The sequence below is a fragment of the Asterias rubens genome, chromosome 16 (genome assembly GCF_902459465.1).
Source record: "Asterias rubens chromosome 16, eAstRub1.3, whole genome shotgun sequence".
NCBI lineage: Eukaryota > Metazoa > Echinodermata > Asteroidea > Forcipulatida > Asteriidae > Asterias > Asterias rubens.
Window position 1 is genome coordinate 7,950,388 of NC_047077.1, and position 27,973 is coordinate 7,978,360.

Here is a 27,973-nt window from a genome sequence, read left to right on the forward strand (position 1 = left end):
TTTAACACGTCAGTGGCGGCCATCTTGGATTTTGGGATTTTGAGGCATTATGGGACATTTTTGAGCTTGGCATACAACAAATTCGAGCTCAGCACCCCTCAATACCCCTAAAAAACTTGTATGCCATAAATTAACACAATTTGCCTTCAGGGTTGATTTTTTTTGAAAATTTACCCAGTCTATTTGGAGTGAACACAGAACTGGGAAAATAACTGCTTCCAATATGAGTGCTGTCACGAAGCATGTTGATGCACAAGTAATTATCTGAAAGATAAAGCAGACAAAAACTAAGGGAATAAATGAGTGGTTACAAGTTCTTAAAAAGGCGTTTAAAACAGGCAGGGTCGTGGTCGTTCAGGCCTTGTTTACTCTTTTAGGTATCTTATTTGATGACCTGACATGTGTTGCATTTTAATGACTGAGACAGTTTTCGGATGCATTGTGTGGTGTGTGCGTAGTTAGTCTTGGTGCAAGATGTTTCTTGTTTTGCTTTCACACCCAGCGCGGCCAACTCACCAACATCGCCCGTAACGGTGAAACATCTAGCACCAAGACCAGCGCATATTATGCATCTAAACATATCCGAAAACAACCGGTTATAAACAGCTCCAGCTGGTCTTTATCACTCGTTAACTTTAAACACTCCCACCCCACGTGAAGCGCTCTCCACCACAACAGGAATGCAGTAGTGAAACTGATTGAGGTATTTATGAATGATCTTTTGCCTTGGAAATCATTACCAAACACTCTGCCCTGAAAGTCAGTCATGACTAATATGACTATGAGCTAATTAATGAGCAGTATCAGTATCAGAACATTGATATTATATTCTGAATATAATATCAATATCTCCAAAACAAGTTGAGGAATATAGAATTGAATAGGCCTATGTTTCTTTCTTAGTTTCTACCACCAATCACACATACAATAAACATCTAGCCTATACAATACTCAATTTGTAGGCTACAGCTTGTTGGGCTTGACATGCTTGATGATTTAATCATGACCCGGTCATGATTAAATCATCAACAAGCTTTATTGATATTTTATTAAACTATTTTGTGTTCATTCAAAGTAAAAAAAAACATGCATGGACCTAGGCCTACCTACGTATGTACGTACTTCTTCCGTTGAGTCGCAAAGCACACTGGTCCGATGGCATTATTGTCGTAGTTTTTTATATTAATAATACACATCTGACATGGCTAAATAAAGCATGGAGGTACACCCATTCGTGGCTGAAACTGTCTTCCGCCACAGAAGCATGACCGTCCACCACAAACAATGTCAATGTTTACAAACTTATTGTTTACACAAAAACTTTGTAGAACACGTAACGTGACGACCGTATAACTGGAGGTGCAAAATATTTCCCACGATCCTTTGCGGGACGTCGGATTTTTGCTATCTGCAATAAGGTCTATGGTATAGACCGATCCGACGCACACCGGGCGCGCAAGTGATTAGTACCGTGCGCCATTGCTGGGGTGTACATGTGCCCAGTTTTGTGCACAAAGACATGAGGAAATCATGTTTCTTTTTACTCTTTATGAAAATTAAATGTTTTCCTCAACGAATAACACAATTTCCTTAACAGGACATCATGATATACCAATGTAGATCACTGACCACAAATATTTGCAACAAATATAAGCCGAATCTTAAAAAGGGTGCTTGTCTAAGGCGAGTTAGGGGTCAAAGACGCGGAAACTGCATACAAGTCGCTAAAATGCATTACATAGGCAAGGTATTTTGTCAGAATTGCAGTATTTTACTTTCTGCTTAATTTTAAAAATTTATCAAGAATGTAGTACATTGTTATATCAAGCAGCCACATCAAGGAAATTTCATAGATTGTCGAGGAAGACATTCAATTCCCATAAAAAGTGAAAAGGAAAACGATTTTCTCGCAAGATTTTCTGATGATGACGTCAGGTGAAATGGGTCAATAGTTCCCGGTGTCATCAGGGGAGCTCATATCGACTATTCACCCACCATAAACCATGACTGTTTTACTACACTTTATCCATTCAGTTACCGGAACATGATTCGGAGCAAGGGAAAATGAAGACTGTGAAATAAAATACAAATGATAAATTTGTTCGTGTTTTTGATGTCGCTGGAGCAATGTTCGTGTGGGGGTGTGCGTGTGTGTGTGCGACAACATACGACGAGAGCAAAGCGCATGACAAGAATAGCGTCCGGGCTAAATTTGACCCATCAACGCTGACCCGGAAGTGTTTAGATTGTATAGATCGTGCAAGAAGAACACATAGGAACACACGATCTTCGAATATTATTGCGATAACTCTTCTCACAAAAGTGGTTCAAGTCCCCTCTCCGGCAGAACAACGTGCATCTGTATTAATGGATCCAATTCTCCGATTACCACAGTCTAAATTACGGTTTGCCTCAGGGATCTATTGTAGGTCCCCAGTCATTCGCAATTTACTCCATTCCCATTGGTCGTATCATCAGAAAGCATAACCTACAATATCACCTTTATGCCGACGATATTCAACTGTACATACTATTCAACCTGAATCACCCGCAATCCATAACCTCAGCTCTCTCTCGGCTATCCTCATGCATATCTGACATCAAGTCATGGATGACCCTTAACATGATGAAGCTCAATGAAGAGAAAACAGAGTTATTCATTGCTGTTCCTGACCATCTCAAACACAAAGTGCCTTCGGTATCTTTTCAGGTCGGCGACAAAGTCATCAAGCCTTCTAAGAGTGTTCGCAACCTCGGGGTTGTATTTGATTCGTCAATGTCCATGCACTCCCACATCACAACTCTCTGTTCCAGCCTCAACTATCAACTAAGAAACCTAAGTCGCATTCGCAAATTCCTGGACTTCGACACATGTCACCTAATTATCCGTGCTCTAATTCTCTCAAGATTAGATTATGGCAACGGGTTGCTTCTTGGATCTAGCACTTCAGACATCCAACGTCTTCAACGCATCCAAAACTGGGCGGCCAAGCTGATTTGCAAGGCTATGAAATATGACCACGCGACACCCTGCCTTCAGCAGTTACATTGGCTCCCGGTCAAAGAGAGAGTAACTTTCAAAGTTTTAGTTACTGTGTTTAAATGTCTTCAAGGAATAGCACCAGGCTACTTATCATCTTGCCTTGCTCTCTACCAACCGCCACGTTCAAGCTTGCGATCAACTTCTGACAACACACGCCTAACCGAACACCCAACCATCAGAACACTTTCATCTGCTCACAACCGGACTTTCTCCTTTATTGCTCCGCGAATATGAAACAACCTCCCAGTACGCATCAGAAATTGTAACTCTTTGCCTTTATTCAAAAAATCTCTCAAAACTCACTTGTATCAGATGTAATTTGTTGTATTTATAGTTCCATTGGTCTTGCTCTTTCCAGCGCTTTGATCTTGATGTAAAGGCGCTTTATAAATATTTAGTTGTATGTATGTATGTATTGTATTCTCAGATTCATATTTGGGGTCATACAAACTTGTTCCTTTTTACTTTACCACATTACTCCGAAATAAAATGTTTAAAAAAATGCTTTACACTGTCAAAAGCTGTTGTAGGTAGGCTTCAAAAAAGGGTTCGTATTAACATGACTTTGATGGGTAATTAACAATTCGTTTACCTTCTCAGTGAGCAACTCAAATAAACTGAGCCCGTGTTTAACTCTTTAGTATAGATTCATTGGGCTCTGCTGCCTGCGCAGTCAATTACTATCATTTCCGATTGGTGTTTAAACAATAAAATATGCATACATACTAATCAGAGTAGTATTACACTGAGATATAATAATATCTATTCAGTTTCATTCAAATTGGTGTTTTTAATACTAATTCATTTAAGTATTATGTCGTTTCACCATATGCAGCTAAAAAACACCGTACCCTTTAATTACATCAATTTGTTTGCAGTCTTTCAGGAACATTTCATTTCATTTCATTTCATTTATTAATTTCACGCGGACCTTTTTGCATAAGCAATAATGTCCTCCGGATAGTATTGCATAGGGGACATGATTGCATGCGACACATGCCGTGACCACAGAACGTCAAAGGCGAAGTGTTGCCAATAAAAACGATGCGACAAACCAACTTTAGGGAATTAAATTATCACCAAATTGTAATGGCATTGGTACCGATAACTCAGCACGCACAAACTCGGCACCTTGCAAACTCGGCACCCAAACTCACACCTATGCACTGACTCGGCACCCAAAAACCTGGTACCTTGCAGACTCGGCAATCCCAATAACGGCACCTTGCAAACCGTGCGGTTCCTTGCAAACTAGACACCCACACTCAGAAAAAGAATGGTAAAAAAAAGTTATGTTAAATGTGTTAAGTGAAAAAATACTTAACATAAGTAAAAATTAATGAAAAATTTAAACAAAATGTTTGTGTAAATAAAAAACTACTCAAATAGTTAGTAAAACTAATAGTTTACATAACTTAGCAACTTTAAACACATATTATGCAAATTTTACTGAGCTGGTTGTAAAAGTTTACATGGTGTTTAGTAAACCACGATATTTTACTCAAGTATTGTGCAAAATACGCAGCGTGTGACTTGTCTGCTGGGGTCGCGCTCTGCAGTACCACAGTGTAACCACACACAACGTAACGAAATGGATCTCATGAAAAAAAAACCTTCTTGAGTGGAACTTCCCTCATTTAGTTGAGACGTTTGAAGGTAAGTACTATAACATATTTCTGTATTGATGTTATTATCTGTAGTGATAGACTATACACGACTCGTTAGCACGAGTTAGCACAGATAAAGGGACAGTTGAACGTCATATTTTGACTGACAACACTTTTGAACAGTGACTTGAATATCACAAATACATACGTAGGTCTGATCAATGGTCCCCGTATTGTGCACATAGTACACGTACAGCATGCATCGTTGAAGACCATTGTACACATGTACATCGCCACTGTGTTAAAGCACCACCACTGCATACAGCCACGGTGCATCAGGCCAATGATTGGGCTAACTTTAATCTCTCATTTGTTCAGAAGAACAATCAAATAACTTTTCAACATTTTGTCTTTACAAGATACTGACAAATGATACAACTGACTTAAAATGCAAATTCTGGGAGAGGGGAATCGCACAAACACATCTACCCTTTGTTTATTTTAACCTGTTAAAGGAATTATTCAAGAAATCTCACCCCCCCCCCCCACACAAAAAAAAGGACGAAAGAAAAAGAACAAAAAGAAAAATCAGATAAAGATCAAGAAAAATCAAAGTTTTCAGGTAGCCTACTGTTATGTGGGATTGCATATATAGCACCAAAATTATCTCTCCTCCTGGGATCCTATCACCTTATTCCAGAACTGCAAGTCTCCATCATTGAACCTTTTGTTGATTTGTTTATTTTTTAAGCCCCTATGTATTTGTTTATTTATTTTATTTTATTTCAATTTGTATTTGTACTTTTTTAAATTTATGTGCATGTACATCATGTACAAATTGTATTGCACATACATTGCAGTACTGGAACGTTGTCTCTATTGATCTATAAGTGTTGTAATATGATAATTAAACCACTATTGATATAAAATAATGGTTTAATCTGACATTGTGTGTACCCCATCCTTAAGACAATCAGATTAAATCATTATTTTACAGCAAAATTGGTTTAATTGTAATATTACAATACTTTAAGTTCATTACAGACAATATACACGTGTCATACAATTTGTACTGCACCCCCATTGAAATTTAACCTATTGTGTTTAATATTATTCCCCTTTATGCAGGAAAACACAAGTTTGGACCAGTATTTGAAAGACATCAACAGGGACACCAGATCGCAACCATGCTGATATTAGGTGGGTCTGCACTGGCTCCACAGCAAGTGTTTCGTAATTTTTGAGCAAATGCATTTGAACAGTCATCCCTTGTGAAAGCACTGGATGTGTGTTTCAAAACACATTTTGTCTTCGACTTGAGCTACCAGGAGGAGTGTTCTGGCGTTTGGGAGTTCATTGAATTGGTTGTGTTTGAACTCAAAGGCGGTGTGAAGAGCAGCACTATTCGAGAGTTCAGGGCTTACTGTTCATCTCATGATGCATCTGATTAATGTTGACCATTCCATAAGCATTGTAGTTAAAGAAGTTCTTGCACAAAATGTTTGCAAATACGTATCAAAATCATAAGAGATGTGATAGTTGTGATAGTTTGGATTTATGGAACAACCTTACAGTTTAAATAGGAACTCAAAGGTCAAATTCAAATTTGTATTCAACACCCTTCCAGTTTTGTCAAATTTGTCAAAATGTCAAATTCAACGCCGTTTTGATTGCTTAGCGACAATGAGGATAAACCAATAATTCCCCATACAAATTGTTCAAACCCAAAATTGAATTTTTACCTTGGAGTTCTTCTTTAAGCTGTGTTAGCCTGGAAGTATTTATTCTGACCTTGCCAATTAATGTAATTTGACCATTCCAGAAGCATTGTAGTTAACCCTCTAGTCCCTGCACCGCCCGAGTTTCTGAAAACCAATTTTTCAAGATTCTTGCAGTAAATAACTGGAATCGTAGTTCAATTTTTAAAAGATAGCTTAATATTTATGCACAATTTTTTACCCTTCGGTAATGTTTGTATAAAAGTCAAGCTCCCATTAGGAAAAATAATCGGCTCTCGAATATTTTTTTGGAAGGATAAAAGACACAATAGCTTTTCAAGGCTTTAATCTGACTCAATGCTCAAACTAATTAAATGCGAAGGCGTTAGTTTTCGACAATATCAATATTAATGATGAATAAATACAGTTTCCTTTGTGTTTACTAATTGGTATGAGCTAAATTATTTCATCGTCATTAGCTTCGATGAAATAATTTAGCTCATACTAATTAGTAAGCACAAAGGAAACTGTATTTATTTATCATTAATGATTGATGATATTGTCGAAAACTAACGCCTTCGCATTTAATTAGTATGAGCATTGAGCCAGATAAAAGCCTTGAAAAGCTATTGTGTCCATTTTATCCTTACAAAAAAATATTCGAGAGCTGATTATTGTTCCCAATGGGAGCTTGTACTTTTATACAAACATTACCAAAAGGGTAAAAAATTGTGCATAAATATTAAGCTATCTGTTAAAAATTGAACTACGATTCCAGTTGTTTACTGCAAGAATCTTGAAAAATTGGTTTTCAGAAACTCGGGTGGTGCAGTGAATGTTTGCAAATACGTATCAAAATCATAAGAGATGTGATAGTTGTGATAGTTTGGATTTATGGAACAACCTTACAGTTTAAATAGGAACTCAAAGGTCAAATTCAAATTTGTATTCAATACCCTTCCAGTTTTTGTCAAATTTGTCAAAATGTCAAATTCAACACCGTTTTGATTGCTTAGCGACAATTAGGATAAACCAATAATTCCCCATACAAATTGTTCAAACCCAAAATTGAATTTGACCTTGGAGTTCTTCTTTAAGCTGTGTTAGCCTGGAAGTATTTATTCTGACCTTGCCAATTAATGTAATTTGACCATTCCAGAAGCATTGTAGTTAAAGAAGTTCTTGCACAAATTGTTTGCAATAAAGTATCAAAATCATAAGAGATGTGATAGTTGTGATAGTTTTGATTTATGGAACAACCTTACAGTTTAAACTGTGTTAGCCTGGAAGTATTTATTCTGACCTTGCCAATTAGGTAGATTTTTTGTAATTTTTTAAATTCACTGAAATTGTTGACTGATTATGAAACATACAGAAAACCCCATTTTGCACATGTGATGTTTTGGATTGTTAATATTATTACCATTAAATTTTTATTAAAAAGTTGTTATCTTGAAATTCATGTTGTAGTCGCCAAGTCTCAGTATTTATGATGTGTCCATTTATTACAGCCCTAAACTCCATGAAATAACACTTTGCTAGTATTCAACACAAGCATTGTGTATATTATTACCAGTTTTAAAGGCACACAGTTTACATTAAAAATCGGTAAAATCTATACTTCAAAATTGAGTAATTATTTTACATGAGTGGATTTATACCCAGCAATTCAGTAAAAAAAAATACCCAATATTGATGTAAAGTTTTACACAACTATTTACATTGTAAAGCGGTAAAGTCTTACGTCACAATTAAGTAATATTTTACATGAGTGGGTTTACCCAACAATTCAGTAAAGAAAACTACCCAATATTTATGTAAACTTTTACACAGCTATTAAGCAAGATATTACCCAACGCCTGTTGGGTAAAGTTTTACCTAATAGTTATGGTGTTCGCCCACTACATCTAAAACAGGTAATATTTTACACAAGTTGTGTAATCTTTCCTCTGTGTGCACAAACTCGGCACCTTGCAAGCTCGGCACCAACACACTCGGCGCCTTGCATGCGGCACCAACAAACTCGGCACCTTGCAAACTCGGCATCTTCAACTTAGCACAACTCGACACCTGCTGAAAACTGTCAATTATTTACTACCTTGTTCTTTAAACATCACTTCCTTTTTATTTAACGGTAACAAATATTACGAATTTTATTAAAAAAAAGGATGGAGAGCTTAATATTTTCTTAACCCTAAAAAGACAGTAAATACAGCAACGAAATACAGCAACGAAACATGGTGTAAAAGGCCAGGCAACTCTCGCGCGTATTTTGAATTCTTCCCGACCCGAAGTTTTATAAGATTCAAGAGATTAATGCAGCGTTACCAAAAGCTTCATAATGGGTGCGTTCCTTTAGCTTCCCTGGGTCGACCCCGGTGGGCCCCGGTACGTTGGAATAGCTTTGATTAAAATAATATTTTTTACACCATGAAAACAGTGATTTTTAACCCCGGCGTAGTCGGACCAACAGTAGACCAAAATGTACAAACAACCATTGATAAGTTTAATTATAATGTGTAGAGAGATTCAACAATAAATTTGACAATTTTTACCTGAAATATTAGAGCAATTTGCGTTGTTATTTCCCACTTGAAATTGAAATGCGAGGTCGTTCCGTCATGGCAGGGTGTGCAACGCATCACGTATTCCCCGGGGATTATACAGCTACATCACCCGCGTCACATCCGGCCGTTCATGTACATTGACAGATTTCATTCGCAATTTTCCCGTGCATGTTTCTCATGATTTTAGTGATACTTCTCACCCCACTACAAGTATAACTGAAAGATTATTCCATCAGCATTCAGAATTAATTGGGTTTTGAGTAATTCAACCTTGAAAAACCCCGAAACATTGATGAAAATCAGACAATGTTTTTCGAACTTCGATAAACATTCCACTGAATTTAAAACATGGCCGCGTGCCAACGATCGCCATAGCTTGGCTCTTTATGTGTGCCGTGTACACACGGTGTATTACGACCTATATTCAGGCCAGACGGCAGTAATTAATCAATACTCTCCTCATCTTTGAATGAAGTTCAAGGTCTTTTTTAGTGTGAAGTATTAGCATTATTCAAGTGGACAATACCATATTTCACTACAAAAATAGTTGCTTGCCATAACTATGGCTCTTTGTAAGAGTGGTATAGCGGCCCAAAAGGATTTTTACATTTGTAGAATACACAGCTAAACCATCTGATTGACACTTATTGTTATATATTATTTGTTCATGGTATAGAGTTGGGATATTCATAATTTAATTTACATCTTTTTGGGGTGTGTTTTTAGGAGGAGTTAAACTGAACACGAAGGCATGCAGTGTTGTTCTGGAGGAGGATGGTACCAGGATTGATGATGATCAGGTACTTATGGCCGTCCATTCACATACGCTGATTCTCCTGAGGTGGTGAGGAATGGACTTTAGTGGCATCACAACAATTTGATTCTTGCAAACTCAATGAGGGGACTGCCAGATTTTACATCTCGTTCTGAAAGCAGTGCGTTAACTTCATCACTTGACAAATCTCCGATCAGCTGGTCTTGTAAGTACTTAGATTATATAGATGTAATTTTGCATCAGGGTATAATTAATATTAATTTGGTTTACCCTACACCGATGTGTGATAGCACCGTATATGTACTCGGTGCTTTCCCGAGTCCTGTGAAAAATAACAGTGGGTACTGCAAACAATTAAATAAATGTAATTTTGCATCAATGTATGGCAAAATTACAATTATATTTAATAGAGCAGATGTGCTCATGAGTATTAAGTAATGCATGTGACTTCGGTGGAGGAATCTAGCAATATCAGCAAGTGGGCATTTCTGAAGACTATTATTTTTTTAAGATAAAAAATAATTAAAAATACACAGGAAGATACATAGTAATTGTTTTCCTCTGAATCATTGTTTATTAATTATAAACTGTTAAACGTCACTGTTAATCAGCAAAAAGATAAACCAGAGTGTCCATCATCCTTAAATCTAATTGAGGGGACATCCATATATTCCAATTTAAGGTATACTAATAGTTTTGTTGTTATTTGTTTTGCGGAACTATTTAAGGGCCCTCTGCAGATGCTTGATGTGATGGCAACACAAAGTTTGACCGCGGGAAAGGCACCAAGTCCAGAAGCTTTGTTACAGTACATGAGGTAATTATTCCTGGATGATACTTATTTTAAATCTGTATAGCATTCACCTAACCGAAAGTGGGAAAAGTTATTTGTACAGTTAAACATGTACTGTATATTGAGAAAATGCCAGAAACCCAGTTGGAAAACAAAGTATTCTTGTGCCCCTCCACCTGTTCAAATGAAACATAATGGTAAACCAAGAGAAAGACAATCAGTATGCACATAAGCCAACTAAACTATATGGAGTATTTCGAGGTTTATCAATGCCATCCTAAAAACCTGATCAGTGCATTAGCAATGTTCTCTCTTAGGGCCCAGAGATGTGTGGAGAGGAGACAATGAAGCAAGTTTTAGTGTTGATGTTAATGCAGTTAGTTTTTACCTTGTTCTAAATTGTATTTTCCCAACAGGATGCTGCTGAAACTGATAAATTAACAATGACGAAACCCCTGGACTCGCCCCGCCTTGTAATTTATGTACATAACAACGAAGTTCAGCAGATTGTGGGGACACCATTAGAGTGGTCTCTAACCCCAAGACTGTGGTACATTGCGTCATTCTTTTACTTGGTGTTTATTATACGTTTGATTTGAATAACCCAAAGATTTTCTCCGAGGGATTAGGCTTTCTCCAACAGTTCATTGTTGGAGACAAATACACTGGTCAAGCAGGTTAAGTAAATTCTGCACAAAGTTTCAAGCCTTGGCAAGTACTTAAATAAGTCAAACATCATCTTGTCACAATTCGGTCTAAATTCGTTTTAAATAGTTTCCTGAAAAATTAAACATTAGGTTATGGATACAATTTTCACAGTTGTTTATCAGTAGTTTAAACAAATAATATTTTCACATACTGTCGCGATAAGATGCCCCGCCCCCCCCAAAAAAAATAATGAACTAAAACTAATATGTGAGGCGTTCTGGCAAATGAGACAAAACTGTGCAGAGGTCAAATTTTAGGTTTCAGGCTATTACGGAAGAGAACAAAATTATCCTTACAATGCTGCTTATTGAATTTGAATCCGACATTTCATTGAAAAGATGTGGCTTTTTGAAGTTCGAAAATTCGGCATGTCCAAAAAAAAAAGGAAAATGCTGAAAAGGGGGGTTTAAAGTTCGGGACTGCTTTGTAGTCCTTAGTGCATACTGTTTTAAAATCATTGCAATTAATACACTCCATAACTTTAATGACGTTTCATATAAAATTTATGTAGTAGATATATCAAAGATTACAAGAAAGAAAGATCTGAAGAAAGTTAACAAATCACACAGTTTCGTCTCATTTTGCCAGGACGCCTCACAAGTTCGGGAAAGTTTTGAAATTTGGGCTTTAATTTTGGAACAAAACTTAGTGAAAATAAGATACAAATCTCTTAAGAAAAACATTTAAAGGTGATTATAATAAGTTAACAAATATAAATGGGTCTTTCCAGCAAGTTGAGGAACAAAGATTTTTGTCTGTAACTCAGCTACGCTTATACACTCCAAGGTACGTTGAGGTTACGCTATACTATCAAAAGGTACGCTTACAATCCCGAGTCAAGCTATGCTTACGTTCCAAGATCTGCAGCTACGCTTACGTTTCAAAATACGTTCTCAAAAGGACGCTTTTGAATCCCTCAAGATTTCCTTCCCCAAGATTAAACAACTTTCACTACAGGACCCACCAGTTATCTGTTTGGCAGAAAATACTGTATAAAATTTCTTTGCTATCCAAAAATTTAGTTGGGCACTAGCCACAAGTCTACAACATTTCAAATTTAACTAAAAATTGGCTGGTAACCAGTTTCTGCTAAGCAATAATACTTTGTGCTAACTAAGCAAATTGTTGTGCCAATACAGGCTTCATGAAATTGGGCCCTGGCACGTCGGAACCAAGACTATTTGCTTTCATGTACTAATACCTGCGTGACCTACAACTCTCTTTGACGTTAGTCTTTTGTAGTTGTGTGTGCTTTGTATAACCGTGTATAGTGAAAGTGTAAGAATGCATACCTTCGGGTTGATGTTTTTTTATTTTTTATAATGCCACCCCGACTATGAGGTAAGTACCCCGACAAAGTAAAGCTTCTTTGAACTTGAAGATAATTGTATACATACATCGAGTGGGTAGCTTAGATCAGAGTGTCTACACTAGTGGATAGATTGTTCACTACTGCTAGGTGTCTACACTAGTGGATAGGTTGTTCACTACTGCTATTATAACCTCTTAGATCAGAATGTCTACACTAGCGGATAGATTGTTAACAACTGCTAGGTGTCTACACTAGTGGATAGGTTGTTCACTACTGCTATTATAATCTCTTAGATCAGAATGTCTACACTAGTGGATAGATTGTTAACAACTGCTAGGTGTCTACACTATAGTGGATAGGTTGTTCACTACTGCTATTATAATCTCTTAGATGTCTTCACTAGTGGATATATTGTTAACTACTGCTAGGTGTCTACACTAGTGGATAGGTTGTTCACTACTGCTATTATAATCTCTTAGATCAGAGTGTCTACACTAGTGGATAGGTTGTTCACTACTGCTATTATAATCTCTTAGATCAGAGTGTCTACACTAGTGGATAGATTGTTCACTACTGCTATTATAATCTCTTTATCAGAGTGTCTACACTAGTGGATAGTTTGTCCACTACTGCTATCACAATGTCTTAGATCAGAGTGTCTACACGTGGATAGATTGTTCACCACTGCTATCACAATGTCTTAGATCAGAGTGTCTACACGTGGATAGATTGTTCACTACTGCTATCACAATATCTTAGATCAGAGTGTCTACACGTGGATAGATTGTTCACTACTGCTATAGCAATCTCTTGCTTTTATTTGGTACTATAAGCCGTGGTTTCACATGTCTGTGTAGCAAGTGGGCCTTGTGACCGTCGACTGAGACGCCGGCACAGCATTTTGTATTGCTGTGTGTTTTGTGGGTTTGGTTTTGCCAAGGGTTGTGCCGGTTTAGCTTCTGCGATCATCCACGGATAAGAAACCGTAAGTTGATGTAATTACATAAGATTGTGATTTAATAAATATGTTGTTTAGCTCATGAGCATTCCAGAAATTTCGCCATAAAAACGTCACATCAAAAATCTCAAACGAGACCGAAAACATCTCATAAATTAAAGCTTGTAAAGACGTAAAACTTGTTATTAGTGTGTATAGCAACAACAACTTTCTTGAATGTTATTACGTCATCAATGACGTCATTACATCAAATTGAATTTTTATATTATAATTATCGTATCCAAAGAACCACACATGCTACGAACATGATAATTGCACCATAAGCAACCGGAAGGAAAAAAAAACATAATATAAACAGATAAAAATAAAATTAAAAAAATCCTCAACCATACTGTTTGATTTTTACAAGCTATAAATAATTATAAAAGTGGGTAACAATTAAAAAAAAGGAAAGCAGAATGTTACCCAAAATTTCACCTTTACTTCCAGCTCGAACAAGAAGATGAAGATAAAAATTTGAAACAGTCATAACTCTGTGTTTGAGCCTGCGACTGTTGCTGAGATTCAAAGGGTTATTATGAAATCTCCTTCAAAATCCTGTGAGCTGGATCCAGTGTCAACATCCATGATAAAGCAAAACATCGATATTTTTGTACCCTACATCACTAAGCTTGTAAACAAATCCCTCAGTTCCGGTTGTTTCCCCGATAGCCTCAAAGTTTCCTACATCAGGCCGCTCATCAAGAAACCAAACCTGGACAAGGAGATATTCAAAAACTACAGACCGGTTGCAAACTTAAAATATCTTGGAAAAGTCATCGAACGAGTAGTTTCATCACGTATTTCTGATCACATTCATACTTTCAACCTGTCCGACGTGTTCCAGTCAGCATACAAGCCTTTCCATGGGACCGAGGCTGCACTAGTCCGTGTGAGCAACGATACTCTCTCTGCAATGGACAATGGTAACCTTACAGCACTAGTCCTGCTAGACTTGAGTGCTGCTTTTGACACTGACGATCACAACATCCTTCTCTCTCGGCTCCAGAATCACCTTGGCATAGAGGACACAGCCCTAGCATGGTGCAAATCATATCTCTACAATAGAACTCAGCATGTATGTATTGGCACCGCGATATCCGACCCTGTTGTTTTGAACTACTCTGTGCCACAGGGATCGGTACTCGGCCCGCAGTGGTTTACGCTATACACTTTACCGATTCGTGACATCATCCTTAAATTTAATCTGAATTACCATGTGTACGCACACGACACTCAGCTATACATCACGTTTAAATCTTCTCAAGAAAACGCCAATGCATCTATTGCAAGACTTGAGAAATGCATCCAAGAGATTCGACGTTGGACACAACAAAATTTCCTGAAGTTAAATGATGATAAGACAGAGTTCCTTCTATTTGGGTCACGTCAACAGTTAACTAAGGTTTCAGTGCCATACATCTCCATCGGTGATGCTCGGATAGCTCCCTCACTGAAAGCTCGGAACTTAGGGGTTATTTTTGATTCATCAATGACACTTCAGCCACACATCAACAACATTGTTCGTTTATCATCATATCACATCAGGAATATAGGTAAGATTCGCAAGTACTTGGACAAAAGTGCCACTGAAAAGGTCATTCACGCATTTGTTACTTCTCGTCTTGACAACGGCAATGCTCTTCTCTACAGTCTTCCTAACAACCAGATTTCCAGACTTCAACGGCTCCAAAATACTGCTGCCCGCATTGTGACACTGTCTAGAAAATCCTGTTCTATCACCCCATTCTGAAACAACTACACTGGCTCCCTATCTCTCAACGAATCATCTTCAAGCTGATGCTCATTGTCCACAAAGCTCTTAATGGCAAGGCTCCCCACTATATTTCTGAACTGCTTCAAGTTTACACTCCATCAAGGAATCTTCGATCAAGTTCTATGCTTCTCCTCATTGAACCCAAGTCTCGACACTCATGGGGTGACAGGTCTTTTTCTTCAGCCGCGCCACGCATCTGGAACTCTCTACCACTTAATCTTCGATCTTGTCTTTGTACTGCAAAATTCAAGTCTCTTCTCAAAACTTATCTTATGTCACAGGTTTTCAATGACTAATTTTGTTGTGTCTGTTTTTCTTTGTGTTGTGTTTTGTTTTTGTTTTGTTTTTTGTTTTGTTTTTTTGGTTTTACTGCGCCTTGAACACCCAGCAGGGTGGATATGTGCGCATTACAAGTCTTATTATTATTATTATTATTATTATTATTATTGTCATTCAGAGTTCTTGTTTTTGCGCCAGGGCTGTCTTCGTTGACAGACATCGCACTAGAAATATATGTCCATAGCACAACAAGTCGAAGAAAATGCATTGAATTCAAGTTCAAGCCGGAAGATTAAGATGAATAAATCTAAACCAAGAAGCAGGTGAAATGAAGCAACCAATTCAATCACATTTTGTTGACAAACTAGTTGTCTGTCTTTAATGTTGGGTAAGCGACATGCATATTATTTACGTTGTTATTTTATATTTGTTGTAACCAGATAACGAAAAGAACCGTGTTGCATCAGAAGACATCAAACAAAATGGAAACCGAACCCCTAAATGGAAGTGAGGAAATCACTCCCATGTTAGCAACATCGTTTCCTGACAATCATAGCGAAAGCCAATCAGCACACAGTATCCAAGAAACGTCACGCATAATAAATGAGGATGCGAAGTCACTAGAAACCAATAGCCAATGGCAGGAGGCTAAAGTTGAAGGACCGCCCACATCATGTGACAGTGATCCGAGTTATGAGGACAGTATTGATGAGTCTATGGACAATGATGAAGAACAGAAACCCAAGCTTACGACACACCAAAAACTGTCCATGGTTCTGATTATCCTAGCAACATTAGCAAATACTATGTCATTTTCCATCCTGGCTGCCTTCTTTCCAATAGAGGTTTGTAAAGAAAAAAACATTTCATTGAAGGGACACGTTGCCTTGGATCGGTCGAGTTGGTCTTTGAAAAGCGTTTGAAATCGTTTGTTACGAAATGCATATGGTTAGTGTAATAGTATTTTCTCTAACTAAATACTATCAGAAATAACTCACTATGAAACAATAAACTGGGCTTCTCAAATCGTGTTGTCATAAACTCTCCGTGTGTAAGTAAGAATCATCATAACATGTGAAACTATATACAGCTAGCTAGAAACCATCCAGTTGCAGGAGCTGCCAACTGAGGGCGCTAGACAAAGACAAGATGATGCACTTGTCACAGTTAGGAAGATAATTTAAAAGTAGAACATACTGATCCACACAAACATACCTCGGAATTGCACGGTTTTCCTTTTACGTCGCGAAGAAACATGATCGGCCATTTATGGGAGTAAAAAATGACTCCCATTTCTGGGAGTAAAAAATGACTCCCTTAAACGGTTTTAACCGTGTTAGTCGACGATGTAAAACGAAAACCACGCAATTTTCATCGCATTCTACCTGTACAACATCTTTCTAACCATATGCATTTTATAACAAACGGTTATACAAACGCTTTTTATAGACCAACTCGTCCGACCCAAGGCAAAGTGTTCCTTTGAGTTACTGGCCGACATCTAAGCAGTATTTGAAGCAATAAACTTCGCGGCCTTGAAAGACACACTGGGATTATACTGACTAAAGTCACTATTATAGCAAAATAGTTGGACCGATCAAACACTGTTCTCTCTTCAGAGTAAAATAATCCATCTCGATTTTGTTTTAAATTGCAGGCTGAGGCCAAAGGGATGTCACAATCAGTGATTGGTTTTGTGTTCACGGCGTATTCTCTCGCATCGAGTATTGGTTCACCAATCTGTGGAAAGTTTGTAAGTTTCAATAATGTTTGCGGTATAAACACCTACTTGCCAGGTAAAGTTTGTTCTTTATAGAAAGGTCGCGGAGTATATTGTTCGGATTTTCCGGGGACTTCTTAGTTCTGAAAAAAATGTCCTGTTTTTAAACTGCTACCTGGGAGGAAGTTAGAAACGCGGCTGGGACTACTACTCTAGCAATAGAGGATCGTTGCAGTAACACGGAGTGAGTTCGTAATTGGTGTATTTGTAAGTTTCCTTGATTAAAAGTAATGCAAAGTTATTAACCCATCCCCTTCCCTTTCGAAACAATGACGCTGATAGTGGGCAGTACCACATCCATCCAAACATTCCACTCTGTTTTAGCACCCAAGTAATTTGGGCTGCGATAAGATTGATATACCTGCGGGCCCCATGCTATAAAGAATGGATGGTAATAATGGGAGGGGCCTAGCATGTACAAGGGCTTAAAGGCAGTGGACACTATTGGTAATTACTCAAAATAATTATTAGCATAAAACCTTACTTGATTAAGAGCAATAGTGAGAGGTTGATAGTATAAAACAATATGAGAAACATCTCCCTCTAAAAGAATGTAGTTCTCGAGAAAGAAGTTATTTACCATGAATTTGATTTCGAGACCTCAGATTTAGAATTTGAGGTCTCGAAATCAAGCATCTGAAAGCACACAAATTCGTGTGACGAGGGTGTTTTTTTCTTTCATTATTATCTCGCAACTTTGACGGCCGATTGAGCTCAAATTGTCACAGGTTTTTTGTAAGCATATGTTGAGGTACACCAACTGTGAAGACTAGTCTTTGACGATTAACAATAGTGTCCACTGTCTTTAAAGTGCCTTTTTCATCCAAACAACCCCACTCTGTTATATTGCAACCAAACACCCGAAAGTTTGTACTCTAATACGATTTTTATAAATGTATGATATTTGGTGGTATTTTTGTTACCAGCTACCTGTTGTTGGAGCTCGTTTCATGTTCATAGCTGGCTCCTTTCTTGCGGGTGGGTCCAACATGATGTTTGGGTAAGCTCTACTTCTGACCGTGGCTTGTATTAATTTTCATTCGCCATATTGTTTTGTTAAGGAGTGACAATTTAGAAATTATTCATATCAAGAACAATGAGCAAATAGAATGATTTAAAACTGGCCAAAACTGTTTCCTTTTGGATGACTCTATCAATTGTTTAGGAATTTACTCATCTTGAATGAATTGTCTTACTTTTAACAGTTTGGTTGGTGATATGCCAACACTGGCTACATTTACAGCATTCTGTTGCCTGCTAAGGGTTGTTGAAGGTTTAGGACTGGCTGCTAGTTTTACATCTGCATCCGCCATTTTGGCACATACCTTCCCGGATGATAAAGGAACTGTGGTGGTAAGGTTTTATCGAAAGTATTTGGAGGTCTATTGAAATACTAAGAAGAAGATTTTGTAGTGATTGACCTTCCTAAAGATAGTCTGAACATTCTAGAAGGGAGACTTTAAAGAGCAAAACAAAGTTGTATTCTTGTAAAAATGTTGACACATGTTCACTTAGTACTTTACATGGTTTACAGAAGGTAATGGTGAAAGACTTCTCTTGAAATATTGATCCCTGAAATGCTTTACTTTTTGAGAAAACATTAAAACAATGATCAATTCTCGATAGCGAGAATTACGGATTTATTTTAAACACATGTCATGACACGGCGAAAAGCGCGGAAACAAGAGTGTTTTCCCGTTATTTTCTCCCGACTCCGATGATCGATTGAGCCTTAGTTTTCACAGGTTTGTCATTTTATATAATTATAGATTGTGATACACGAAGTGTGGGACTTGGACAATACTGTTTACCGAAAGTGTATAATGGCTTTAAAGTTAGGAAGTTGTTTCCTAAGTGTTAACTTGTTTAAGGTCTTATCACCGAAAAGATTTTCAAACCTTAAAAGTACAAACTCTGAAAGTAAACATTTTAGTGGATATATGCTAACATGTTTTATATTGCACAAACAGACTACGTCATCTCAAGAAGACTAATCTTGAAATTGTCTCATTTTTGGGGTTTATTGTTAATAATAATAATAAGACATACATTTGTAAGGCGTAATTTGTAATTGTAAGCGCAAAAAGAGAATAAAATAGCAATTAGTGGAAGATACAATTACAGTCATGCAGGAGTAAGGGTAGATGGCCTTAGCTTTCATCCAAACCGGACCTTCTACAGAGGCATAGAAAAAGAGAGGGGAAAGGGAAGGATCCGGAAAGAAGTGGGAAAAGTACAGCCAATCAAAGTTCCTATTTTCAGAATTAATAGTCGTGAATATATATATATATTTTGTGGGATTTGTTTTTCTCAGAGTGTAAATGAGGTGATGGTTGGGATAGGTTTTGCAGCTGGTCCAGCTATTGGGGGTTTATTGTATCAGGTGAGTAGCGTTTAAATCTTCTTAAAGACTTTGCTAATTACTCATAACAAATATTAACTTAAAAACTTACTTGGTAACAAGCATTGGAGAAATGTTGATAGTATAAAACATTATGAGAAACGGCTCCCTCTGAAGTAGCATAGATTTTGAGAAAGAGGTAGTTCCTCACTAAAAAAACTAAAAAACTTTCCTATTTGAATTAAGCACACAAATTCGTCCAACAAGTGTTTTTTTTCTTTCATCATTTTCTCGAGACTTGGATATACCAATTGAGCTCAAATTTTGTTCTCCGGATTCGGGAAAGTATACTGAGTATACAGTGCTAACACACATTATGTGTTATGTGATTTATTAGCTGTAGCTTTTCCGATAAGATGTTGTTTATTTATTGTGCATTTTCATTTTTTTTTTTTGCGCTGTGATATAGTTATGGGGAGCGTTTCTAAATACCTGTTATTATTATTAATTATGATATATTAAATGTTTTTTTCAACAGGCTGGTGGTTTTAGAACTCCGTTCTTTATTTGTGGAGGCTTTGATTTACTGGTTGTTGTAATCAACGTTGCCATAATGCCACAGTATGGTAAGATATTGTACGTTGTGTTGTTTATAAACAAAACTCTGTCTTTATATTTAATGTAGTTTCTTCCTGTGTTTGGTGGCATTTCTGTACATTAGTTGTCTCGACTTGTACTTTGAATAAACTGTCCTTTAAAAAGGGTCTCAAAACTTACCTGTTCTCCAATTTGTAGCTGTTGTCACCATCACTTTGGTATTTCTGATCTCCTTAAGCGCCTCGCATCCTTTGGTAAATTTTCTTTGTTTTTCTACATCTCATTGTTTCTCGACATGTCATTGTTTCTCAACACCATCTCATTGTTTTACATCTCATTGTTTCTCAACATCTCATTGTGTCTCTATTTCATTCATCTTATTATTTCTCTATACACATCCTTGTTTCTCTGGATTTAATAGTTTCTCGACAGTCTCAATTTTTCTTTCCAGCTTGTGAGTCTCAGAATACGGGCTCATTTAAGAAAGTCTTGACGCTTCCTGCCATGTGGCTTGCTTTGGGTGTGTCACTGATTGTGAATTCCACATATGGGTTCATGGACCCTACACTAGCACTTCATCTTAAAGAGGTCAGTTGAAGGATTTTAGTGCTCGATTTAAGAAGGGACAGTTTGGCTGTGAGCAAAAAAAAAACGCGCAGCGCACATACACGTGCGTCTCCCGACCTTCTGCTAACAGATGCATAAACAAGTATAGAGAACGGACTCCGCAGTATAGTGCAGTTAATTACGATCCTATAAGCTAAAAAGTAGTAGTCCCAGCCAATTTTCTATACCTTCCGCCCGGGTAGTAGTTAAAAGCACACAGTTCTTTTCAGAACTTAGAAGTCTCCCGAACATCCGATAAATCTGCTCCGCGGTTGTAGAATAAAACAAGACAGTTCTCTAAGAACAAACTCTACCTGGCAAGTAGATACACACATGGTGTTACCGCAAACCAAATATATATTGATAACTCACCATGGAATGCCTCAAATCCTAGTTTCATTGTACAAACAAAATTAATACATATCAATTTATAGTTGAAAAAGGGAGCAAAATATTACAAATTTTCAATATTTGTTAATCAAAATCTACTTTCTATTTATTACTTTTACAGCTTCATTTTGATGTGGTTGAAATCAGTTGTATGTTTGGTCTCTTTGGTGGATCGTATGCCATTGCTTCTATTTTCTGGGGCTACATTGCAGATAAAAAGGTAGGGTGGAACTTGCTGTTTAGCGGATGTTATTTCAAGAATTCTATTGGCCTCGGTGTTAATAATAATGAATAAATAAATACATTATTTATCATTATTTCTTGATAATATGCAGCATGCTCTAATACTGCCGATCATAACTTAATACGCATTTTTATTTTATTTCAGAAAAATACCAGGATTTTGATTTCAATTGGATCTTTTGGCTGTGCGATGTTTTTCTTTTTCCTCGGGCCTTCTCCACTTCTAAATATAAATCCGTAAGTTTTACCTCTCCTGTTTCTTTTCTTGCTTAGCTTCGATAAACAGTTACAGTTATGATGGAACAACACAACGATTGAAAGAGTCTCTCCCTGGCCCGATAAAACACAATTGTATTCGGCGAACGCCCCATTAAAGGGAACGTTGCCTTGTATCGGTCGAGTTGGTTTATAAAAAGCGTTTAGAACCGCTTGTTCTAAAATGCATTTGGTAAGAAAGATGTTTTAAAAGTACAACACAATGATCCACGTAAATGTGCCTTAAAATCGCGTGATTTTTCTTTTACTTTGCGAACTAACACGGTGGGCCATGTTATGGAGTCAAAAATTGACTCCACGAAATGGCATGCCCTGTCAGTCCTCGACGTATAAGGAAAACCATGCACTTTCGAGGCATATTTGTGTGGATCATTGTGTTCTACTCTTAAAACATCTTTCTAACCATGCATTTATAACAAGAGGTTCCTCACGCTTATACAGTCAGCAACTGTACCGCGGTAAATGTTGGGTAAGAAGCTGATTTTGCTCATCAAAGACCAACTCGTCAAAGACTCGACCGATATAAGACAATGTGTTCCTTTGATGATCTAAGCAAAGTGTAATGTCACAATACAGAGAGTACATTATGAGAAACCTCGTTTCTCATGCACTGGACACGTTTGGTAGTTGTCAAAGACCAGTATTCTCACTTGGTGTATTCCAACATTATGCATAAAATAACAAACATGTCAAATTGTTGGAACAATTGGTCGAATTACAAGAGAATAATGAATGAAAGAACACCATGTTGCATTACTTTGTCTGCTTTCAAATGCCTAATAAAAGGCTTCAGCTGAAGTTTTTTAAATGTTATTATTGAGTGAGAAATTACACTGTTTCCCAAAAACTACGTTACTATTTCTACCTCCATGTTCAGAGGGAGCCGTTTCTCACAATGTGTTAAACTATCAACAGCTCTCCATTGTTCGTTACCTAGTAAGTTGTTACACTACCATGTATTTTGGAGCATTACCAATAGTGTCCAGTGCCTTTCATATGAATTTATTAACATGTAGTTTGTTGTGAAGTGAAGTCATGACCAGCCGTCGATTTCACCATACTCCCCCTAACTTAAGATTAATCTTATGACTTTAGTACGAGTTCAGTTCCGTATCCATGGACGTTGGGACGCATTGAACTTATCCTAAGTTAGGACGGGTTTACTCGCCCTAACTCGATGTAGGATTAATCCTATTATAGCGTTTCGTGAAATCGGCTGCTGGCATGTAGCGAACACAGCTACTGATGATGACGCCCACTTGCTTTTTTTTTTCGCAGGCACAAGTACATTACTGTTGCATCAATAGTGATTGGTGCTGTCTCCATGGCTATGGTTGCCATGCCTACACTCGTTGATATGTTCATCACATCACAGTAAGTTCAAACAATAGGTGAACTGCCCATGACGTCATCACCCGCCATATTGGATGATTCGCGCTGCGCACAAAACCCTCAGCCAATAGGGTGGTTTATAGCGCAATGAGCAAAATGCGTGAACGTGAACATGAACGTCGGAAATTTGTGTTGTTAAAATCTCACGTTTTTAGCATACGTAAAGTTACTATTTTTTATGTTGGGTATGTACATGCAATAAGTCCAAAGTGTTTACGTTACCTAGAAACGACACGATTTTTCTGACGTTCACGTTCACGCGTATCGTGCAGCTAAACCTCCCAAACGATAGCCTTGCCCGCGTCAAAAGTGGCGGTCTAGGATCGACCGTCGATGACGCAAAATGCAATTCATTTATTCACGTGTAACAATTTAACCACTCGAACTTTTGCAAGTGGTAGGCCTACTGTTTTCTGTTTTTTCGGCTTTAAGCTGTTACGAATTCCAAATAACATAATGGAATAACAAACTAAGTTTACAATTGGACTGTTTTGTTGTCAGTTATCTGTTCCCATCCCCAGGAATAGTTAATTAACAGATTAGTATTGTGAACGAAAATTTTATAACAACCAAAGCAGTTGTCAAATTGAAAAAAAAAAAAGGAAAAAAAAAAATTATTATAATAATAATAATAATAATAATAATAATAGTAATAGCAAAAAAGTGTATATAGACAACAGAGAAACATAGAGCCACCCCATGTAGATTATACTGGGAGATTAGTTAAAAATGTTTCTGTCGAACCGATTATTATATCAATCAATTAAAATCTGCTGATAAAAGAAATAACAGGCCCCATCTTCATATTATAGAGGTGCTTATTAGGCAGAACACTACTTGATTAACAATTTTGTGCGCAGCAGAAATGAACCAGTCAAAAAGTGTTTACTGCCTTTTGGACTGAAATAACGTTATTCTGGTAAGCATATTTTGTTGTGCTATGCTTCTTTCTGTGCTTAAGATGGTATGGACTACCCCAAGGTTTATAGGAGACATGCGTGTTATATCAGGACTCTGGCTCGGGACCTGTTGCTTTCAATGGTACAACTATTTAAATGTTTCCTCGTATTCTATATAGATGGTATGGACTACCCCAAGGTTTAGGAGACATGCGTGTTATATCAGGACTCTGGCTCGGGACCTGTTGCTTTCAATGGTACAACTATTTAAATGTTTCCTCGTATTCTATAAAGATGGTATGGACTACCCCAAGGTTTATAGGAGACATGCGTGTTATATCAGGACTCTGGCTCGGGACCTGTTGCTTTCAATGGTACAACTATTTAAATGTTTCCTCGTATTCTATATAGATGGTATGGACTACCCCAAGGTTTATAGGAGACATGCGTGTTATATCAGGACTCTGGCTCGGGACCTGTTGCTTTCAATGGTACAACTATTTAAATGTTTCCTCGTATTCTATATAGATGGTATGGACTACCCCAAGGTTTATAGGAGACATGCGTGTTATATCAGGACTCTGGCTCGGACCTGTTGCTTTCAATGGTACAACTATTTAAATGTTTCCTCGTATTCTATATAGATGGTATGGACTACCCCAAGGTTTAGGAGACATGCGTGTTATATCAGGACTCTGGCTCGGGACCTGTTGCTTTCAATGGTACAACTATTTAAATGTTTCCTCGTATTCTATATAGATGGTATGGACTACCCCAAGGTTTATAGGAGACATGCGTGTTATATCAGGACTCTGGCTCGGGACCTGTTGCTTTCAAGGTACAACTATTTAAATGTTTCCTCGTATTCTATATAGATGGTATGGACTACCCCAAGGTTTATAGGAGACATGCGTGTTATATCAGGACTCTGGCTCGGGACCTGTTGCTTTCAATGGTACAACTATTTAAATGTTTCCTCGTATTCTATATAGATGGTATGGACTACCCCAAGGTTTAGGAGACATGCGTGTTATATCAGGACTCTGGCTCGGGACCTGTTGCTTTCAATGGTACAACTATTTAAATGTTTCCTCGTATTCTATATAGATGGTATGGACTACCCCAAGGTTTAGGAGACATGCGTGTTATATCAGGACTCTGGCTCGGGACCTGTTGCTTTCAATGGTACAACTATTTAAATGTTTCCTCGTATTCTATATAGATGGTATGGGCTACCCCAAGGTTTAGGAGACATGCGTGTTATATCAGGACTCTGGCTCGGGACCTGTTGCTTTCAATGGTACAACTATTTAAATGTTTCCTCGTATTCTATATAGATGGTATGGACTACCCCAAGGTTTAGGAGACATGCGTGTTATATCAGGACTCTGGCTCGGGACCTGTTGCTTTCAATGGTACAACTATTTAAATGTTTCCTCGTATTATATATATGGTATGGACTACCCAAGGTTTATAGGAGACATGCGTGTTATATCAGGACTCTGGCTCGGGACCTGTTGCTTTCAATGGTACAACTATTTAAATGTTTCCTCGTATTCTATATAGATGGTATGGACTACCCCAAGGTTTATAGGAGACATGCGTGTTATATCAGGACTCTGGCTCGGGACCTGTTGCTTTCAATGGTACAACTATTTAAATGTTTCCTCGTATTCTATATAGATGGTATGGACTACCCCAAGGTTTAGGAGACATGGGTGTTATATCAGGACTCTGGCTCTCGTCAACCTCAATAGGGTAAGTATTTGACATAAAATTATTTTGATATAGTCCACCTTGAAGTGGAGGTGTTGATTAATAACTTCTGCTACAACACTGTCAGCTTAAGACAAGATTGATGTTGCCAACAAGAAGGCTCATTTATCTACAAGGTGATGTCCCATGACCTTGTGCAGATGTATATACCCCAGAACATCGTGGCTTACAATAATAGTCAAAAACACAAGCTCATTCAGGAAAAAACGACAAATCATCAAAAAAGGGGAGAGAAGTTTTCAGAGCGCAGCACCCAGGCTGTGGAACTCCCTACCTAAAACTGTGAAACTTTCAAACTCGGTATACTTGCAATAATATGCAAAACTTTGTATATTCAAGAACAGTTTAAAAACTCATGTACATGAAGAAACAATTTGTGCAGTGTATTTACTATTTTTGTGATGCTACTTTCATTGCTTGTTGGTTGGTTTCGTTCAGCAGCGCCATATGACTGCCACTTTTGCAGCAGCGGGATACCGGCGTATAAAAAGTTTCAAATAATAGTAAAACCAAAATGCTCGTCTTTGCTTATTTATGTTATTATGTTTTGTATTTATTTTAATTTATTTGCAGAGTAACGGTCGGTGCACCTATGGGAGGTCTATTAACCGACCATCTTGGATTTAACAAAGCTGGGACAGTCCTTGCCGGTGTTTACATAGCAACCATGCTCGTGATCTGTTTCTTTGGACTGTGGGAATTCCGCTGTGGAAAGGGGTAAGTATTAAACATTGTCCATGAGAAAATGGGTGTTTGCAGAGGAATGTTCGAAACTGTGGGGCATCCTGAACCCAAATTTTTGAAGATTTGTCAAATCGCTTATCAATAACTAGCGGGAAAACCCGCTAGGGTTCTGTGCTGCATGTGTTTGGATTTAACAAATCGCTATGATTTTACTTCAATTGTGCGGCCAATCATAGCAGTGAAAACGATGGGCAAAAACCACATACATTGTGTTGGTTCCCCCCCCCCCCAAATCAGTCCATTTTGAACGGATTTTGTTTAAAAATAGGTCAGTGTCACGATGAAGTCAGCTCCTTTCTTTCGTGTTAATTTCGCTTGTATTGGTCCAGATCCAATAAATGTTTATATAGACGGACACTACAACAGTCGGTATTTCGGCCTACGTTGAGGACACCTTTTGCACTTTCTGTTGTTCCTGATTGAAGCAATCGCTTTTGACTTTGTACACAAATAAGGTCCCATGAAAACAAAGAAGTGGCTAGTAAGGACCTCGTAGGGTAGGCATTACAAACCCTACCCAAAGACACCCAGAATGATTCAAGAGATACTGAAGTACTAAGAATTCTATCTGCGTAAGAACTTATTCACAATCAATGCTATATCTGTATTTCTTGTTTTGTGTTAATTGATTTTTTTTTTTTTTAGGAGGCGTGAACCCCGAAAGGGAGAACTTTAAGTTATTAGCCTCGCTGAATGACGGGCAACACTCTTGTCTGGAGTGAAGAAGGTTCATTTCTTGTCGCTTGACTGAAGGTTGACAGGCACTTCGGATGGGATCTAAAGCCGTTGGTTCCGTGTGTAACGCACGTAAATAAACCCAGTGCACTTTTCGAAAAGAGAAGGGGGTTCACCGGCACCCGGTGTTCCTGGCTGGATTGGCAGCATACGCCACGTAAAACATCACATGGGGCTATGTACAAGGAGTAGATCTCATCAGAATTCAATTGTAGTCCCACATATCTTTGCAGAAAATACTTTATGTTTAAGCGCTTTGAGACGCCCTTCGGATGTAAAAAAGCGCTTTAAAACAACCGATTATCTATACCGTAGCACGTGATCGACCCTCATAATTATGTTTTCGGTCCCCAACTTTGATTCCCGTTTACCGCGAGATTGTGCAAGCTGCACCAGTGACAGAAGCTATGCAGTTTACTCACGGTCTGTATTTTCATCAGGCTTAATCATGCTGAGAATAAAGTTTCCTGTCGTTGGTAATGCTCAAACATTTATAAAATGATTGATTTTTGGTACTAATCACTAGTGCATTATTATGCCAACATTCAAATGAGTCAAAGAAACATCATCCAACCTCGAAAGTTCAAAACAAAATTACTATCTGCTAGATTGAGTTTC

At 37.8% G+C, this 27,973-nt stretch overlaps 1 protein-coding gene and 1 long non-coding RNA gene across 4 annotated transcripts; both read left to right on the forward strand.

Moving 5' to 3' along the window:
- Positions 1–9,496: 9,496 nt before the first annotated feature.
- LOC117300999 lies at positions 9,497–11,390 on the forward strand. Its single transcript, XR_004520254.1, has 3 exons — positions 9,497–9,915; positions 10,439–10,527; positions 10,920–11,390. It is a non-coding gene; the product is annotated as an uncharacterized LOC117300999 (long non-coding RNA).
- A 1,126-nt stretch (positions 11,391–12,516) lies between these two features.
- On the forward strand, positions 12,517–27,765 carry LOC117301194 (MFS-type transporter SLC18B1-like). 3 transcript variants are annotated; one of them, XM_033785098.1, is made up of 14 exons: positions 12,517–12,552; positions 16,017–16,421; positions 17,234–17,329; positions 18,283–18,356; positions 18,562–18,709; positions 19,671–19,739; positions 20,236–20,323; positions 20,746–20,882; positions 21,412–21,510; positions 21,679–21,770; positions 23,088–23,183; positions 25,784–25,858; positions 26,450–26,593; positions 27,266–27,765. In XM_033785098.1, exons 2-14 carry the CDS (start codon positions 16,059–16,061, stop codon positions 27,294–27,296), a joined length of 1,512 nt encoding a protein of 503 aa, XP_033640989.1. In that variant the 5' UTR covers positions 12,517–12,552; positions 16,017–16,058; the 3' UTR covers positions 27,297–27,765. The 3 variants fall into 3 exon arrangements, with proteins under 3 accessions (XP_033640989.1, XP_033640988.1, XP_033640990.1); XM_033785097.1 differs by lacking the exon at positions 12,517–12,552 and adding an exon at positions 13,294–13,508; XM_033785099.1 differs by lacking the exons at positions 12,517–12,552; positions 25,784–25,858; positions 26,450–26,593; positions 27,266–27,765 and adding exons at positions 13,294–13,508; positions 24,163–24,272.
- The last annotated feature ends 208 nt before the right edge of the window (positions 27,766–27,973 follow it).

Excerpts from the sequence above, each read along its gene's own strand:
- LOC117301194 (XM_033785098.1), top strand. The coding sequence starts at position 16,059 with ATGGAAACCGAACCCCTAAATGGAAGTGAGGAAATCACTCCCATGTTA. Across the intron at positions 16,422-17,233 it reads CTGCCTTCTTTCCAATAGAG|GCTGAGGCCAAAGGGATGTC; the intron begins GTTTGTAAAGAA and ends TTTAAATTGCAG. Across the intron at positions 21,511-21,678 it reads GCTACATTGCAGATAAAAAG|AAAAATACCAGGATTTTGAT; the intron begins GTAGGGTGGAAC and ends ATTTTATTTCAG.